Source organism: Emydura macquarii, unplaced genomic scaffold, assembly GCF_026122565.2.
Source record: "Emydura macquarii macquarii isolate MOO-44397 ecotype Brisbane River unplaced genomic scaffold, CSIRO-AGI_Emac_v2 contig_318, whole genome shotgun sequence".
Classification (NCBI taxonomy): domain Eukaryota; kingdom Metazoa; phylum Chordata; order Testudines; family Chelidae; genus Emydura; species Emydura macquarii.
Window position 1 is genome coordinate 115962 of NW_027130455.1, and position 18086 is coordinate 134047.

The window sequence follows — 18086 nt, forward strand, 5'->3', positions numbered from 1 at the left end:
GCCTGGGGAAAAAATTCCATTTAAGAGAAATTGAAAAAACTAAGACTCTTTATACAGGAAATGAATAAGAGGGGAATGTGATGAAGAGAAACAAAATAGCCAGCTTCATAGAGATGGTAGATGGATTGCAAGGGCAAGGGGATATTCAGTGAAACACAAAAGTGGTAGAGATAAAAGTAGTAAAAGAAAATACTTCATCAAACAAGGCAAAAATAGCCTGTGGAACTCCATGCCATCAGATAACACCAAGGCCAAGAGCTTAGTATGACTGAAAAGGGGATGATAATTGTTTTTTGATAATAACATCCAGAGTTAAAATTTAATTTGTGCGATCTGAAAAAGCTTGTCTTTTTCACCAACAGAAGTTGGTTCAATAAGAGATATTACCTCACCCATCTTGTCTCTCTGAGTTACAATATTAAAGTGTAAAAAAATAAATTGAAAGGGATATAAGCCCTCATACTTCAGGCATAAATCATTTTCTAATTCATGGGAATTAGGAAGAAACTCCCTATGGGTGGGATATACCATATCTGCCTACTACAGGTTTCTTTCACCCTTCTCTAAAGCATCCAGTCATGGGCATTGTGAGACAAAATTCTGGACTAGATAAACCACTGGTCTGGTCCAGTTAGGCCACTTCTGTTTTTCTATGCCTGATTCACTGATATGTTACTTCAGTGGAGCAGGTGTAACTCCACTGATTCACACCTAACATGTTTAAAAGGCAGTGGCATATCCTGTAGCCATATCCCTGAACCTAATTTCATAAAATAACCCGCATTGCTTGGGGTTAGTACCTTGGCTGGGAGATATTAGATCCTGTGTTCTGCAGAAGCAGTGGTAGTGATTCAGTAACTGACCCCCTTTCCTCTGAGTCATGGTATTAGGAGGCATTGTACCAGAAGTACTCTCTTTTGCATTAGACATAAAATCACTGTTCTAACCACTTGTGGTCATAAAGAATCCCATGATATTTTTGGAATAGTAGGGCTTTTAACCCAGGTACTCTGGCCAAATTCCAATATGAATATACATTCTTCTGCCTACCTGAACATATCCTATTAATTTTCCTGCATAAGGTGTTTTTCTTCATCTTCTGTCTTGAACGGTGGTGTAGTGTTAAGGGTTTTTAAATTTGTCATGTCATATCCCAGATGTGGGCAAAGTGATGCCTACATATAGTTTGTAAATTTGTTTGTAAAGTTTGTAGGGCATTTTTGATTCTTAAATGAAGAAGGCTGTGTAGATATCAATTGCTATTAGAAGTAGGCAAAATTTTTTGTCTGAAACTTTTCAATAAAAATGCTGATTTGGCAACACCAAAATTTTTCACAAGTTTGTGTTGGTTTTTGCCAAATTGTTTGTGTAGGGAAAGAAAAAAGCTGAACAAGTTGAAATATTTTCTTTTAACATTTTAAAAATGAAATATTTCAATTTTGTAGCTTTTGAAATTAGTTTTTGTTTCTAAATTTCCTTCAGTTATATTGAAGAAAAAGTTTTTTAAAAATGCCTGAAATAGAAACAGTTTCATTTTGAGTCAAATAAAACATTTTGTTTGACCCAAAGTAGAATTTTTAAAACTTTTTGATTCGCTGAAAATTTTGAAAAACTTCAGCTTTGGGTAAATCTGAAATTGTTTTGTTTAATTTTCAGAATTCCCAGCAAACTAAAAAATCAGTAATTTGCATGGCTCTAGTTATTATAATTATAGCCATGTGCTTATTCAAATACTGCTTTGAGATTATCAAAGTTTTGTTCTATAAACTATAGATTAATAACTTCAGCTGTTCCCCTGTCATGTTTCTGGGCATGAAACTATTTTAATTACATGGCTCTTCCAAGTTCAGAAGCCTATGGGCTACCCAAACAAATGATGTAACAGTCTTCAGAGATCCACTGGTATTTTATTGAAGATAGCATTAGGCATGTTGAATATGTATTATAATGAGGATCTGATTGTGTCCTGAGGAAATAAATGACTGTGTCCTTCATTTCTATTGGAATAATTAGGACCAGCTGTCATGGATTTAACTGTTGTGTGTTACATTTAATAAAAATGACGCATTGGAGGACACTTTTTTGTAAGTCGTATTTATTTCCTTTGCACACTCTTATGCTGGATATGTATTCTGGTAATTCACATGACAATTCTCCTATCATAGCTGGTAACTGGACACTCACATTCTAAACACGTTGTAATTCCAACATATGATATAATGATTAAATGCAAATGATGCTTAAAAGAGCATTCCTAAAAAATAGTAGAGATGAAAATGTTTTGTCATCATCTTAAAATGGAATTTTCTAAAGTTGACTTTAAAATAGTTACTAGCAAACCAAAGCAGCATTTGATGCACGTTGTCAGTGAGGGAGCTTTTTATTGCTGATGTTTTTACTGCCTGTGTGCAATATTTGGTATCATCCCCTTTCAGAAATGAAAGCCTTTTGAATTTCTGTGATGGGGACATGGAACAATCTATTACATTACAAGACGTTACATAGGTGGCTGACTCTCTAGCCCCCTCACCGTTTCCCATAGGAATGCTTTCTAGGTGGCTAAGCCTGGAAGCATTGCAAAAGCTATGCTCCCAAACTCAAGCAATTTAGAGAAAGGGGTTATTTCATCTTATTCTTTAGCAATCCCTACTGGTCTGGGCAGGAAAAGTATTTCATGCTCTGAGACTGTCTTACATGATCGTTGCAGAGTAAATGAAGCCAGTAGAGGCATAATTGACTGGCCAGTTGTGGGTTTTGCATTTTTCTGTGGAAGTTCTGGTTTAATTTTCAGTTCCAGTCTTTGACTCCACAGGGACTGGGAGTGTTGTAGAAACAATGAAGGGGAAGGAGAACTATTGTGTTTCTTAGCAGTGACTCCACTGTCCAATTCAAAGATGGTACTAAAAGATTCTGAAGGAAGTACTGTCCTCATCCCAAAGGATCGTCATATTATGTGGTAGTGTGTGAGATATAAAGCACGAGGCAAGTGTAGAGTCCTCTGGGCTCCAACAGGAATGAGAAAATGTAAAAATGCACAAACAGTGACTGAGAGAGGGAGACGGGACTGGGAAGTGAGGGAAGATGATGGACAGCAAAAAACAAAGCCCAGAATGATGAGGTGTGATGCAGACATCTTAAGGTCACTCACAGAGACTGAGTGAAATCTGATAACTTTTGCCCTAGGGAAATGGGAGTCCCACTGGCAGGTATCCTTCATGAAGAAGACTGTAGAACAGGGGAAAAACATAATCTGGGGGCTGGGCAAAGCTCCAAATAAACAGACTAAAAAGGAAAAATGTTACACAACAATAACCCTGCCGCATTGTTGACATATATTTACCATTGCCCTATAGGTTTGAAGTTTGAGGAAATGCAAGAAAAATTTGGGGAGGAATTCTTCAATATCTGCTTTGATGAGAATGAAAGAGTTCTTCGAGCTGTAGGTGGCACGTTGCAGGACTTCTTCAATGGCTTTGACGCTTTGCTGGAGCACATTAGAACTTCATTTGGAAGACAGGTCACTCTGGAATCACCTTCTTTCCTATGCAAAGAGCTCCACGAAGGCAACCTCATGCTCCACTACTTTCACCCTCATCATATTGTTGGATTTGCAATGCTGGGAATGATAAAGGCAGCAGCAAAGAAGATCTACCGTTTGAAAGTGGAAGTGGATCAAATCACTAATGATAAACTGTACTCAGAAGGGTCGAACCCAGGTAACTGCAGCTGTCTTACTTTTATTATCAAAGAATGTGAAAATGCAAATATCACAAAAGCACTTCCACTAGGATCATCTCAGTTCCCCTCAGACCTGAGGATAAGCATCAGCACCTTCTGCAGAGCTTTTCCCTTCCATCTGATGTTTGATCCAAACATGCTGGTGGTTCAGCTGGGGGAAGGTCTTAGGAAGCAGCTCAAATGTGATACTCACAAAACATTGAAATTCCAGGACTGCTTTGAGATAGTTTCTCCGAAGATCAGTGCCACATTTGAACGAGTCCTCCTGAGATTATCAACGCCATTTGTGATTCGAACCAAACTTGAGGCTTCTGGCTCTGAAAATAAAGATAAGGTAGGAGCATTAATTTAGAATGGGATGTGTGCATATGGGAGGAGTGGAACAGCTTAAGGACTGTGCACCACTGAAAGCTCATTTAACCCCCCAAAATAAGGCTTAAGTGGGATGTAAGTTGTGCTCTCTGGACAGGGGTGAATTTCATCCTACACTATTTATAAACTCTGCATGTTGAGTTATTGCAGATACTTTAAGTTCCATTCAGAAAATTCTTGATCACAAGGTTGTGTATTAAAACATTGGTTGAATTCCCAGTGTCTTGGTTTGACTTAATGCTTTGGTTTGACTTGACTAACCATTAATTTCATTCCCGGTTTATTGTAATAATACTGACAACTGTGACACCATTGAATGTCACTGTTTTCTGGGGAATGCAGTTTCGATGTGTTATCTGAAGAGGTTTAGCTATAGGATTCCCACTGACTTTACATATCCTACACAACAATTTGAAAATTTACTCTTCTCTATGTCTCTCATGCTGCAGAAATATGGGAAATCTGTAGTAATTAACCACTACAGTAAATTATGCCAAATACCACTTATGCCAATCTTAATACAGAAAGCTCTAATGCTCTCCTGTCATAAAACAAGCCCTAACCCAAAGAATATTTGTTTACCTTTGTGGTGTGTGGTACCGAGTGTTCTTAGGTAGGTTAATTCTCCCAGGACCGGGAGATAGTGTGGTGGCTACAAGTGAGTTCAGCTTCCATTTAAGCATCTATGGTGGTCAAGATTTTCAGAGGAGCTCAAATGTCAAGTGCATGTTGGGTAGTGAGTTCTTTTAAAATTCTGAGCAGTGGTGGCTGCAATAATATCTCCAGGTCTCTCTTTCACACTACTATATGCTCCTGACCAATAAACAAGTTTTCACTGCATTTTCCCCTGGACAATTAAAAAATTCCAGCTACTAGGTTCCTAGTATATATGAGCTGACCTAATGTAACCTATCTGAAACCAAAGGGGAATTGATTTTACAGGACATTCCTTCAAGCGTAAAACATTCAGTACTCTTAGCTCTGAGTTACCCTTGGGCATGGTTATGGCCACTTCTGAACCAGTCTCCCCCCCATGGAGTCTGCCTATCTCTCTTAGACAGCTTGTTCTGTCACAGAGCAGTGTCTCAGCTCTTTGAGAGCTCTTTTATCTACTCAAACACTCGTTGAAAACCACTCCTGAAGAGAAGGCAGCGTTGCTTGTCTAGTACTTTTTCTGTTTGGTTTCAAGAAAAGAGATTAACTTGATATCTTTCCTGGAGGTTTTAGGACATGTTTTATATCCACCTCTCCCCTCTGGTTTTGTTATCCTGTCTTTTAGGGTCTGAACACCTGATTCCCGTTTGCACTAAAGCCCATTACACCACTCTGTGAATACAAAGTGGGCTTAAAGTCAGCATAAATTACAGTTTAATGCACTTTAAGTTTTCTTTACACAACCAGAGTGGCCTAAAGGGGCCTTAGTATAAATGAGACTCAGACTCAGAGCCTGCATATCCCACGAACAACCAAAAGGCCTATTGACTTTAGGCTTGAGGAATTAATGGTTATTATAACCCATAGTATCGCATCCTGTTGAGTCAGGAGCTATTAGAATTCAAATAGCCCCACATCCCAGAAACTGAATGTGAGGGTTTGCCATTTTACCCCAGATATAGTAAAAATTCCAAAATGAGAGAAATGCAGGGTTTTGATCACAAGTACATGTAAAGAGGAGCTATTCTATTGGTCTCTCTTTCTGTGTTCTAATGACTATTCGTAGTTGTTCATAATGACAATGATTAGTCATTGGGCCAAAAAAAAAAAAAAAGTGAAAATCATGTAGTCTGGTGGCTAGGGGCACTCACTTGGGATGTGGGAGACCCAAGCTCATGTCCCTGTTCCTATAGCTGTTTTATTATTTAGACAAAGTGGAACAGCTTCAACAGGAGAGATTGAGAAAGATCTATGCCTGAACATCCCAGTGGCTAGGATGCTTTCTTGCATTTTCCTTCTCAACATCAGGCAGAGGTGGGAATTAAGCCAGGTCTCCCACATCCTGAGTAAGATCCCTAACCACTAGGCTAAAGGTTAGAAGAGAAGCCCCTCTCTCCCGTCACCCCTTTTACATTTGTCAAAATACCTGACATTGAAACAATTTTTTTTAATAAGTTTTCATGTTCATTTAGAGTCCAAATGAAATTTATTTCAATTTTTCGGCATTGCCACAAACTGAAAAATTCATTATCCCCCACCCTTGTCTACTCACAGCTACAACTCTGGTCAATGAAAATATTATAAATGTAAATGGTTTCTAATATTAGTACTTAGTTTACCAAGGTCATTAGATACTATGTTCGTACATGGAACATTTTACCATTTATATAATAATTATATTAGAGAGATAAGTGGGGGGTGAAGTAATATCTTTTTATTGAACCGACTTCTTTTGGTGAAAGAGACAAGTTTTTGAGCTACACATACCGATTCTTCAGGTTTGGGAAAGATACTCAGAGTGTCACAGCTAAACGCAAGGTGGAACAGCTAGTTTAGCATAAGTAGCTACACATATTCCAAGGGACCATTGAAGGTGAAATGACCTGTTAACAACCTTGCAGTCAAAGGACATAAAAGGTTGTGTTAGTGGGTTACAGATTGTTGTAAAAAGCCATAAATCCAGTGACTTTAAGGCTATTATTTGTAGTGTCTAGCTAAGTTAAGAATATAAGTTTCCAGGCTCATCTTTTGAAAGCATTGCGCAGGTTTCCATTGAGGAAGAGGACTGAGAGGTCAGATATGGAGCGATCATTCTGTGAAAAGCGTTCACCCATGAGTATGACAGCATTTTTCTGTGTGAGTTCATTCGAGAGTACTGGATAGGGATTGCCTCGTTTCACACCCGTAGTTCTTATTAGAGCATTTAGTGCACTGTAGGAGGTATGCCACATGTTGTGATAGGCATATGTAGGGCCCATGGATCTTAAAAGGTCCCCGGCAGGGATAGGGAGGGGTATTGAGGGATCACTGCAGGGGTGTTATTGGGCAACTTCATCTTGAATGGTCCCTTAGGATATATGTTAACTACTTATGCTAAACTATCTGTTCCACCTTGTATTTAGCTCTGACACTCGGTTCCCAGACCTAAAGAAGAGGTTTGTGTTGCTCAAAAGGTTGTCTCTTTCAGCAACAGAAGTTGATCTAATATAAGATATTACTTCACCCACCTTATCTCTCTTCTATCCTGGGATCACCTGGCTAAAACACTGCAAATATATTAGGAGCTTTATATTAGCTGACATATTTGCAATTATGCATTTATAAACATGTTTGCTATTTCAGTATTTAAGAAATAAATAAAAGGTTTAAACATTTCCAGCCAGAAGTGTTTTTTCCTCAGGGATTTTCTGAATGAACTTTTAGAGTATTTATAAATTTAATTTCAATAAGAATATTTCTAGAATTCTTTGTGTGGGTTTACCCAGCTTTATTACTCTGATAACACACCCTACATTTCTTTTCACAATTAGAGCTAGTCCTAAAACATATATGTTTTATGAGGTTTGTCTTCTTGAGATAAGGATTATCAAACTTGGATCTTATACAAATGATCTAGATAAGACACTTTTAGGGGTTTGTCTCTTGAGCCAAGCTCCTTAGAATCATAGAAATGTAGAACTGGAGGGGACATTGATAGATCATCTAGTCATGTCCCTTGCACTGAGGCAGGACTAAGTATTATCTAGACCCTCTGACAGGTATTTGTCTAACCTGTTCTTAAAAATCTCCAATGATGGATATTCCACAGCTTCCTTAGATAACCCATTCCAGTGCTTAACTAACCTGACAGTTAGGAAGTTTTTCCTAATGTCTAACATAAATCTCCATTGCTGCAATTTAAGCCCATTACTTCTTGTCCTGTCCTTAGTGGTTAAGAAGAACAATTGATTACCATCCTCTTTATGACAACGTTTTGCATATTTGAAGACTGTTGTCATGTCCCTCCTCAGTCTTCTCTTCTCTAAATTGAAAAAATTGGGTTTGTTTAATCTTTCCTTATAGATCATGTTTTCTAGATCTTTAATGATATCTGTTGCTTTCCTCTGGACTTCCCACAATTTGTTCCCATCTTTCTCAAAGAGTGGTGCTCAGAATGGACACAATACTCCAGATGGGGTCTTTTCAGTGCTGAGTAGAGTGGAAGAATTACTTCCTGTGTCTTGCTTACAACACTCCTATTAATACATCCCAGAATGTTTGTTTTTTTGCAACAGTGTTACATTGTTGACGCATATTTAATTTGTGATCCACTATAACCCCCTATATTGCTCTAGTTTGTTTATGAGACAGTCATGTGAGACAGTATCAAAGTCTTTCTAAAGTTGAGATGTATCACATCTACTGCTTCCCCCTATCTACAAGGATTGTTACCTTATCAAAGAAGAATATAAGGTAGATTTGACATTAGAGTTACAGTTTAGTTTGTTATATCAATTAAACTTCTATCAAATATTTTGTACAAAGCATAAATTTCAGTAGTCAATATATCTTTTAAACATAGTAGAAAAGAAAATAGTGTAAAAGGTAAAGCAAGGTGAAGTTTAAATCACAGCTTTTCTGATTTCTATAACACTCTTTTAAAACATGGTTTATGGATAAGCAGGGGTTATCTTCATGACATTTGCTTGGTCTTGGGGACAGAAGTGAAAACCTCCTGGAGTTTCTCTAACCACCCTGAACATTTGTTACAAAACTAACTTCAAACAGATACAGGTATTATTATAATTTAAGCTTCCTGGCTATAATATACTTGGGGCTATATCTTAATATTTAATAAAGGTTCAAACAAGTTCATAACAACCTCATATAAAAATAAAGTTATAATAGTTTTATTTATATCATTTTTTGCATTTTGTAACTGAACTCTGTCCACCACCCAATATCTTGCTGTAAGATAGGTTTGCCAGACCTCAAATCGTTCCTGTAGCTCTTTTCTGGACCCTTTCCAATTTGTCATCATCCTTTTTAAAGTGTGGACAGAACTGGACACAGTACTCCAGTAATTCCTTGTAGGCTAACTGGGAAGGGAGATGCTGATATTTCTCTCTGTTGGTAACATGAGGCCATTAAAAAGGTCACTGAGTAAGGCAATTGTTCTGATTTGTCGACCGGGGTACTCTCCATTCAGTTTACAGAGGAGTCACATCTTATCAGCAACTATCTATTTCAGAATAGTGCTTTTAGAGAATTTTGAGTTGGTGAATATCTCCACGCTTTTCAGACTCCGTGAGTTTAAAAGATGGGGGGCGGGGGAACCCAGACAAGTCTGTGCCAGGTTTTGAATTGATCAAGCCACATAGTGCTTGATCAGGGAAAATAGTTATTTAAAACGCTCTGTGATACATAGAAGACCTTTTAGCTTATTTTGGAGGGACTTTTATTTTTATTCCTATGCATACATTAGATTTCTTCTCTATTTTTATTTTTTATGCATGCAGTGAAAAAAGACAGAGTACAAAAAACCTTCTGTTAATCCTGCTGCCAGCACTATGTTTAGATGAGAGTAAGCTGTTTGCTATTGTCATTTCTTCCCTGAGCACCCAACAGACAAAAAGAAAATACAGACAAATAAATGACCTGGTCCCTGCCATGGAGAACTAACAATCTGAGGCCCCAGTTCTGCAAAGGCTTATGTGTGTGCATATCTTTACATGTTAGGAGTAGAGCCATTGAAATCAGTCGGACTATTCATTGCATAAAGATAAGAATGTACATGCATCTTTGCAGGATCAGGGCCAAGAACTAGACAACACATAACAAAGAAAGCAACAAGATAGAGGGTAACATTTTCAAATGCTCATAAGCATTTTGGTGCTTTAGAAACTTTTACCCATATCTATTAGTGTTGTTTGTTTTGCCATATTTGATCAATTTAGTCTGGCAGCAGTCAACAACTGATGTTTCAGAAAAAGGCACCTTTCCCCCATCTCCAAAACGACCGTTTTTGCCATAATACAAATAGCAGATTGTTCAAAACCGTACATGAGAGAGGGGCTTACCCACCCGTGGATTTTGATTTTCCATCATTCTCCATATCACTTTTTCTTGTTACTTAGCTTCAAATATTAATGGTAAACAAAATGATCCAGTCCTTTCAACAATCCAAGTGCAGCATTTCCATTCCTTTTGTTTACTACATGCTGCGTAAAAAGAGTATTTTCTATTATTTGTTCTAAATGTATTGCTCTTAGATTTCATTTTTTCCCTTTGTTCGTATGTTAAAGGACAGGAGTAAGTGTATCAATAAAAATCATGGAAGACAGTGAGGGACATTCCTAAATCACGAGCACTTTTCATAGGAAGATGAAAAGTAATTTAGTTATTTTCTAAGCAGTGATAGGACATGTCCCCTTGCCCTGTGTTTTTAACTAGTATCTTATTGGAAAATTTAAGGAATTTGGTCAAAGGAGTCACTTTTAGGTAATATTTTACTGATTTTTTCAAAGCAATCTAAAAGGTTGGAGAACCCTGATTTTCCTTATAGAAACCATGCTGACTTGACCTGACTGGGTTATGCTTATCCAAGGGTTTTACTCTTTTAGCATTAATTAGCCTCTTTTTTGGTGTCCTGGATACTCACATGGGAACTTCTTAGGAGTTCAGTTGTTATCCCTTTTCTATAAAAGTGAATTTCTAATCTCCAAATATAACTGTTATTTTTAAAGTTGGGTTGCAGTTCCTCGTCAGCATATCTGCTATTCCTTTCCTGCAGAGCTCTTCAGTGGATACTACTTGGTCCTGTTGTTTCACTGACCTTGAGTTCCTCTAAATGTTCTGTAGCTTCCTCCCCAAAGATTTAGGTGGAAACATTAAAGGCATGAAGACAAGTTAGGCAGACAACGTACATTGAAAGTCAATGCTTCTGAACTCCTCTTCATGCCTTTAAAAATCTTCCCCTTTATTTCCATCAAGGCCATATTTCATCTTCCCAGGAAAAGTGCTTATGGTTTAGGAATTTCCCCGCTGTCTTCTGTGATAAAGGCTGTTGCAAAATATTTGCTTATGAAAATATTAGAATAGGCACAGGGTAGGCAATGCAAGCTCCTCACTCTGCCTTTCCAATAGGCCTCAGCCAGACCAGGAGGGAAAACTCTAGGGTGGTTGTCTCCTTGCACATTTAGTCTTTCTGTGTATACTGAGACAGGCCTATTTGTGATGTGGAGATCTTTCCTCTTGGAACTGGAATGAGACTATTAGCTTATTTCACCCTGTGAGATTGTTGGGAAAGTGATGCACAATTATCTGCCCCTTTCCATTTCCCCTTGGTTTACCCGTGCCCCACATGTAGATCTCTGGGGTCATTGACAGGAACGCGAGTTCTGCATAGGTAGTTGGCTCTTATTGTCATCCACTCAGGCGCTGACAGATGCATGCATGCGAATCTACACAGCAACATCTAGAGGCACAGTTTTTTGTGTGTGCCCTTTTGAAACTATGGCCTTTAGCATGCTTTCAGTACATTGCACTGAAGTATGCCAAAGTAGACATTACTACTGTCTTGGTGAGGAACTAGTTCTAAGTGAATCTTAAAAGAAATTGTCCTTATTTGATTCACTGCCAGATACTGTGCAGCTGTGTTCACTGCATACTCGCTGCTTCTCTGCTCTTTCTCATACTGACAGCCCTTTTCTAACCGCTCAGATAAATCAGTCTGTAGAAAGACACCCACTGGCCAAGGAGTTTAAGTAGGACTGCATACAGTTGCATTCAGAAAGAGAATTTTTAAAAACAAATCTTGGTCTTGAAAGCTCATTACCAGAGCTGCTCAAAGATTTTTTGACTGTCTGTTTTTCTGTTGGAAAATACCATTTAATCAAAATCAAAACTTTCCATGGGAACGTGTCAATTTCAATGACATATTGTTTTGAAAAAAAGTCAGAACATTCTATTTTGATGTTTTCTGCATGGAACATTTTGATTTTTCATTTCAAAATGTATTTAATTTTATATGATAAATTATGTCACATAATATAACATATTTAAAAGTCAAAATAAAACATTTAGACTGACCCAAAATGAATACTTTTTTGGAAATTTGGTTTCATGGGAACATCAGAATTTGATGTTTTGTTTTGATTTGGAACAAATTTTGAAATCGTGGAAGTTCCCACAACACTGAAATTCCTGAACTGAAGTTCCTGCACAGATGTGCTCATTACACAGACTTTCTAGCCAGATCCTCAGCTGTTAGAAATGATGGTACTGGATAAATGGAGCTAATTTATCCCATTTTAGGATTTGGCCTTTTGTGCTGAATTGAAAAAAAAAAAAACCTAGGGCTGACTTTTGCAAAAATAAGATGTCAAAGTCAAGCTACCAAGCCAATAGTTAGGCACATAAATAAGTAACCAGACTTTCTGAAGTATTGAGCAATAAACAGCTTATGTTGACTTCAAGGGCCAACGAGATTTGGTCCAATGGCTATGGAAGCCAAAGGGAATCTTTCCATTGACTTTTATGGGTACTGCATCAGGCCCTAAATACAGATTTAGTCACCTATTTTTGAAAATTGTGGGCTGGTTCCCTAGGGTTATGCAGTGCAATGTGCTGGGTAGACATTTTCATGTAGCCATACAGTGCTGATTACTTGTGCATATCAAAAGGGCAGCCTACCGATTATTTCAAGAGTGCTACTTTTCTCCCTTTGCCTTTGTTTGTTTATCTTTAAATTAATGTCATAATAAGAAATAATAATTTTTTCACCATGAAAGGCATTTCTTTTGTAGCTTAAGTAAAGAGGCATGTTGTTTATCAACTTGATTTTATTTATTTATTTATTTTAATATTCTGAACAAAATATATGAAAGAAGCGGGCCTGACATTGGCACAGTAATTTAAAATCCATCAGATATGGTCTCGACATTTTTTGTGTTTGATCCTTAATCTTTTTTCCCCCTCCTTCTAGTAAAATTCAAATGGAGTGGACTAAAAGTTAGCATTGTGTGAGGACTTCTATCACATGTGATCTACAAGCTATAATCCTTCCCAGTGCTGTTTTAGTCCCAGTCAGTCAGCATTTGATACTAAGCTTCCATTGGCTTTGCAGGCTCCCACAACTCTCAAAATCAAATTTTGTTTTCTGCTTCTGCTAATATCCCTCACATTTGCTTGTCAAAACATGTTTGGGCTCTGATGATTTTCAAAATGAATTGGATTGGCTGGCTTGACAGCTACTAGAGGCTGTGATGGGTTATGTGAAACAATAGATGACATGACTTTTTTTATCTCACTAATGGCTGTGCTTCAGAGGACTTTAATAAGGCCGTGGAAGCATCCCGACATTTTTTATACTTCTTCCCCAGACAGAGCAATAACAATGTCACTTGGCTTTTCTGTTCTCAGTGACAGAGCTGAAGAAAAGTATAACAAGCAAATGATAAAACATTTCTTCTTCCCCCACCCCCTTTCTCTTAATCTAAATTTGCAGAAAATGTTTGGAAATTATTTTACTGAGTCAAGCATTCATCAACCACTTTAACTCTTATGGTCAAATCTATCCTCTTATGAGTCATTTTTCTTTTTATGCTAAGGAAATCAGTACCAGAGACAAATGCCCATCTTCCTGTAAGTGATTGAAAGCTTTTGTATGGGTTAATGATTTACAATCACCACTGTTGAAAACACTAAAAGATGAGTTTCAGTTTACTGTCATTTTACAAGAACACATTATTCAAATGCAGCTCAGTTTGATTTTCAGGATTTTTTCCCCTCTCTGACTCTTTTTTTCAATAGCTAATGATTACAGATAAATGTTATCTCCACCTCCTCTTGTCTCATGCTAATACAGGATCTGTTGTGCTGCTTGTGACACCACAATCCATGCCTGTGAATAGTTATGATGTCAACAGCAAAGAACTATTTTCCTTAATATGATCCTCCCTTTAAAAAGGAAAAATATTTAACCAGCCTTTCTAAGTCACTATTCTCCTGCCCTCTCCTCCGACTCTGGTTACTGCTGTGGGGTCTGATTCCTAATTACACTAAGGTCATGTCTACACTTCTACTTGTGTCAGCAGAAATTATGTCGCTCAAGGGTGTGAAAAAACACACACCCCGAGCAACAAAAGCTTTGTTGACATAAGCGCTTGCGTGTATAGTGCTATGTTAGTGTTCAGACGCTCTCCCGCTGACATAGCTACCACCACTCATTTAGGTGGTTTTATTATATTGACAGGAGAGCTCTGTCATGTATAGCATAGCGTGGCTACACGAGTGGTCTTACAGAGGCACAACTGTATCAGTACAGCTGTGCTGTTGTAAGGTCGCTAGCGTAGACGGGGCCTAAGTCCATTTTATACCTCTCTGGCTGCATAAAAAGGCCTTTGAAAGGATGGAAAGAACTCCTTGAGACTTCTTGGTGTAGAGCAGGCATAAGGGCTGTATACGGGGGCCTGGGCAGGCTCCCAAATGGCTAAAGTACATGGTAAGTACAAAGTTGGTTTTGTCCTTCCCCTCCAGTTTTGCATCAAGCATAGGAGCTGAGAATCAGGCCTGTTGTGGTCCTTTATAGGTCAGGAGGGCATTTCAGTGAGGAAACTGCTAGTCTTGGATTGGCTTGCATGGGCCTTCAAATTGTACCTCCTAAAACTGAGTCTCATGGTTATAATGCAATTGCTGATGCAAACACCCTATATACATTGTATATTTCCTTTTGGCTACTGAGACTGCCTCTTCACTGGTACAGCATGTTTAATCTCTGCTGATGCAGAGTGCAGAAGTCCTGAAATCACTTATGAAACTGCATCCTGTGCAAGGCTTGGTGTTCCAGCCAGGATATCTATCTGCCAACAGATAACCCAAGATGACTCTTATCTACTGTTGCTCTTTTTTTTAGTTATAACAGTATAATTGAAGTGCACTATTGTAAATATTGCACATCATAAGGTCTGAGAAGCAGAAACTGTCATATAGGTATGTAGACCTACCTCATTTTGGATGCTATCACAATACAAATCATTTATTAATAATATAAATAAATAAAATAATCTGTACTGATCTGCAAAAATCAAGGGCTCCTGCTTTTTCTCTGGACTTGTTAATACTTAGATATTTTGTTTGCATTACCCTTTAAATAGCAAAGGCAACTTCAATTAAAGCTGAGAGGCAGACTGTCTGATGTGAATACGGTTGATTGGGTCACATCATACAGCAGCCTGTGAGTATTAGATGTGTGATATTACTCTTCTCCTTTCCACTGAATCTTCTGAGGGCAATGCCTAACAGTATCAATATCACCAGGTCCCCAGTCACAGGGACAAACTATCTATGCTAGGATTTCTAATCAGAATTTTATTATATGTTGGTGTTTTGCAGCCAGATGCCTACTGGGGAAACTAGGAGTTTTTTGCTTCTGGAAGACTGACTCTTTTTTTTTTTTTTTTTAATTATTATCCTTTATGGTACAGAGAAATGGATGTCTGTAGAGTTCCTAGCCACTGTTTAGTCAGATCTTCCTTTTTGATAGCACTGCTTCTCTTGGACAAGCCACTGTACAACCAATATTCTAAACTCTTCAAGGGGAATGACCAACCAATCAGACTGTTTTGGCAACCTCATAGCTTTGCTGTAATGAGATTACGTCACTACTCCTTTTATATATCTTGGTTTTGAAGACATTGAATAAAACTTGGAGTTTAAATGATGCATAGGGCCTTGTTCAGGCTCTGCAAAGGGGTGAATTTCACCCATACTCAGGGGAAATAAAATCAGGTTTTTTAATTAATATTTCAGTGCGTCCTATTACGTTTCCCTGAGGATTCTTCTCTTTCTTTTATAATGTGTCTCATTAACATTCTGGCTAGGATCAGAGCTTTCACCTATATGTAGTCCTACAAGCTGCAACTAGCACTATTCATGAAACACTCTTTATAATGCAAATGGAAGGGTCCTTGGGACCATACATATATTTGTACTCATACGACCATTATAGACATTCAATGACATTAGGGCTAAAGGAACTTAAACTGGTAAAGCCATATATTAATATTCCATGTGTGTTTTAGGGGGTTGAGGTTTTGGGTTTCAGAAATGATAACTGAGCATAAATGTAGTTGAGAATTAAATGTATTTTTCAACAGAGCCAAAACAAGCATTTCAGATATTCTTGACATTTTGTCCTCCTCCTCCTGCATTTGTTCAGAACTGAATAAACTCGCTCATCTTTGGGAGAGCACAGAACAAACAGCAGGCACTTTGCCTTTGTGGAAGGGTATGGTTAGTTTTGAACTGTAATCTTAGGTGAAAGAACAAAAGTAAATATCATTTGGATCATGGTGTGGTTAATTGGCTAGTGTATTTTCTTTCTCCCGGTGCTCTTTATGTATTTCAGACTTCAGCTAGTCCATTTGTTACTTACTAAGGGCTGAATTCTGATCCTCTTTTTCACATTGGATAGCAATTTGCTCCACACTGATTTCAGTGGTACTACAAATGGAGTAAAGTTCTATTCAGGCATTTGAATCTGGCCTTATATAATTTCCATAGCCTAATGCCTTCTCTATCTGTATTTCTTTTAGATGAGTGTATAATTTAGAAGCTAAATCCTGTTTGCCGTATTCATATATTCATAGCTATTAAGTCCAGAAGGGACCATCATGATCATCTAGTCTGACCTCCTGCATAATATTGACCATAGAATTTCACCAAGAGACCCTACATCATTCCCACACATGAGTACTCTTTTTGACTCCAAAGGATTGTGTGCATAAGTAAGGCTAGCTAGAGTCTGACCATGTGACATGTCAGCACTTGTATTAAAGCTGTATTACTCAGAGGTTGAATTGATACTTGGTAAAAATGTCCATTCTGCCTCAAAATGGACCGAAAGGATCTTGTTATGGGAGCAGAATTTCTTTTTTTTTTTAAATATTAAAAAATTTCTCCTCAAATTAAAAAGCTGCAAAAAATCCTTCACCACCAATCTTTCCAATAAACCATAAATTAAAAGGTCTAAATACCAAAATGTCTGAGCCTTACCCATGTTTTAAAGGGTGTTTTTAGTAATGATCAATTGTTTATAAATAACTGTCTGTCAGTAAGTCTAATTTTCAAATATGTATATCAGTCAGAGAGTCAGAACTTGGATTTTTAACCTTAGACAGATTTCACTCATTGGTGTGGCATGAACAACATGTTCACACAAAACCAGCCGTCAGGAGATGGAGAAGAGTGGAAAGGCGGGTAACAAGCTTGTTTCACTTCTCTTCCCCAGCTCTCTTGGGGTTCTTTTACAAAACCTGTGCAATTTTGGGAGCATATTGAATACACTCCTTCTGTTTGGGACAGGAAGAAAGGTGTAGCCATAGCATTAGGACAAGGGTCCCAGAATAGTGCATGGAGAGGGAGGCATGCTCTGTGAACAACCAAGAATCACAGGATTAGGGCCAGGATTTCCTGCAGCTCCTCACACTCCACATGGTCCAAAGGCTGTGGACTAAGCAACATGGATGCATCTTTTAATCCCTGCCCTTATGGAGAACGTTGGCTGGTCTAAGCCATCAAATTACTCAGTATTTTTTTTCATATCTGCATGTTTTCATTTGGAAGGGATAGCATGGGCACCAGCGAAGTCCAATGTCTTTATGGAAGGGAGACTCATCAATTTAAGTCCCACGTTTGATCTATTATGCTATTATAATAATTTGATGAAGAACAGCCAATGGATTCTAAATGAACTATGTTTTAAATATTCTGCTGTTACAGAGAAATCAGAATTTAAAATACTGTGCTATTTCTTTAGGACCTTCAATATTTTGTTCTCTGTTACTGCAAAGACAGCCAATGGAGGAAGTATTAATAGGGGCGTTGGCTGGTTCGGGGTCCTTGACAGAGCAGACTTGTGGATTCCTTCCATGACTATGACTCCCCTCTGTGCGGACTTTCTACCCTTGCTGACCCTGCAGTTGGGTTTCTGGTGGGTGGAAGGCAGGGGAAAGGAATGAGTAGATTCCCCTATTCCCAGAGCTATGTTGTGTCAATAAAAA

The 18086-nt window shown here is 38.1% G+C and overlaps 1 protein-coding gene across 3 annotated transcripts in view; it reads left to right on the plus strand.

Annotated features, from left to right (window-relative positions):
• GUCY1A2 (guanylate cyclase 1 soluble subunit alpha 2) overlaps positions 1-18086 on the plus strand; it is a 205472-nt gene that overhangs the window by 31454 nt on the left and 155932 nt on the right. For all 3 annotated transcript variants that reach the window (XM_067567573.1, XM_067567582.1, XM_067567577.1), the window contains exon 4: positions 3354-4072. In XM_067567573.1, coding sequence (XP_067423674.1) covers positions 3354-4072 — 719 coding nt within the window. The remainder of the gene's footprint in view (positions 1-3353; positions 4073-18086) is intronic.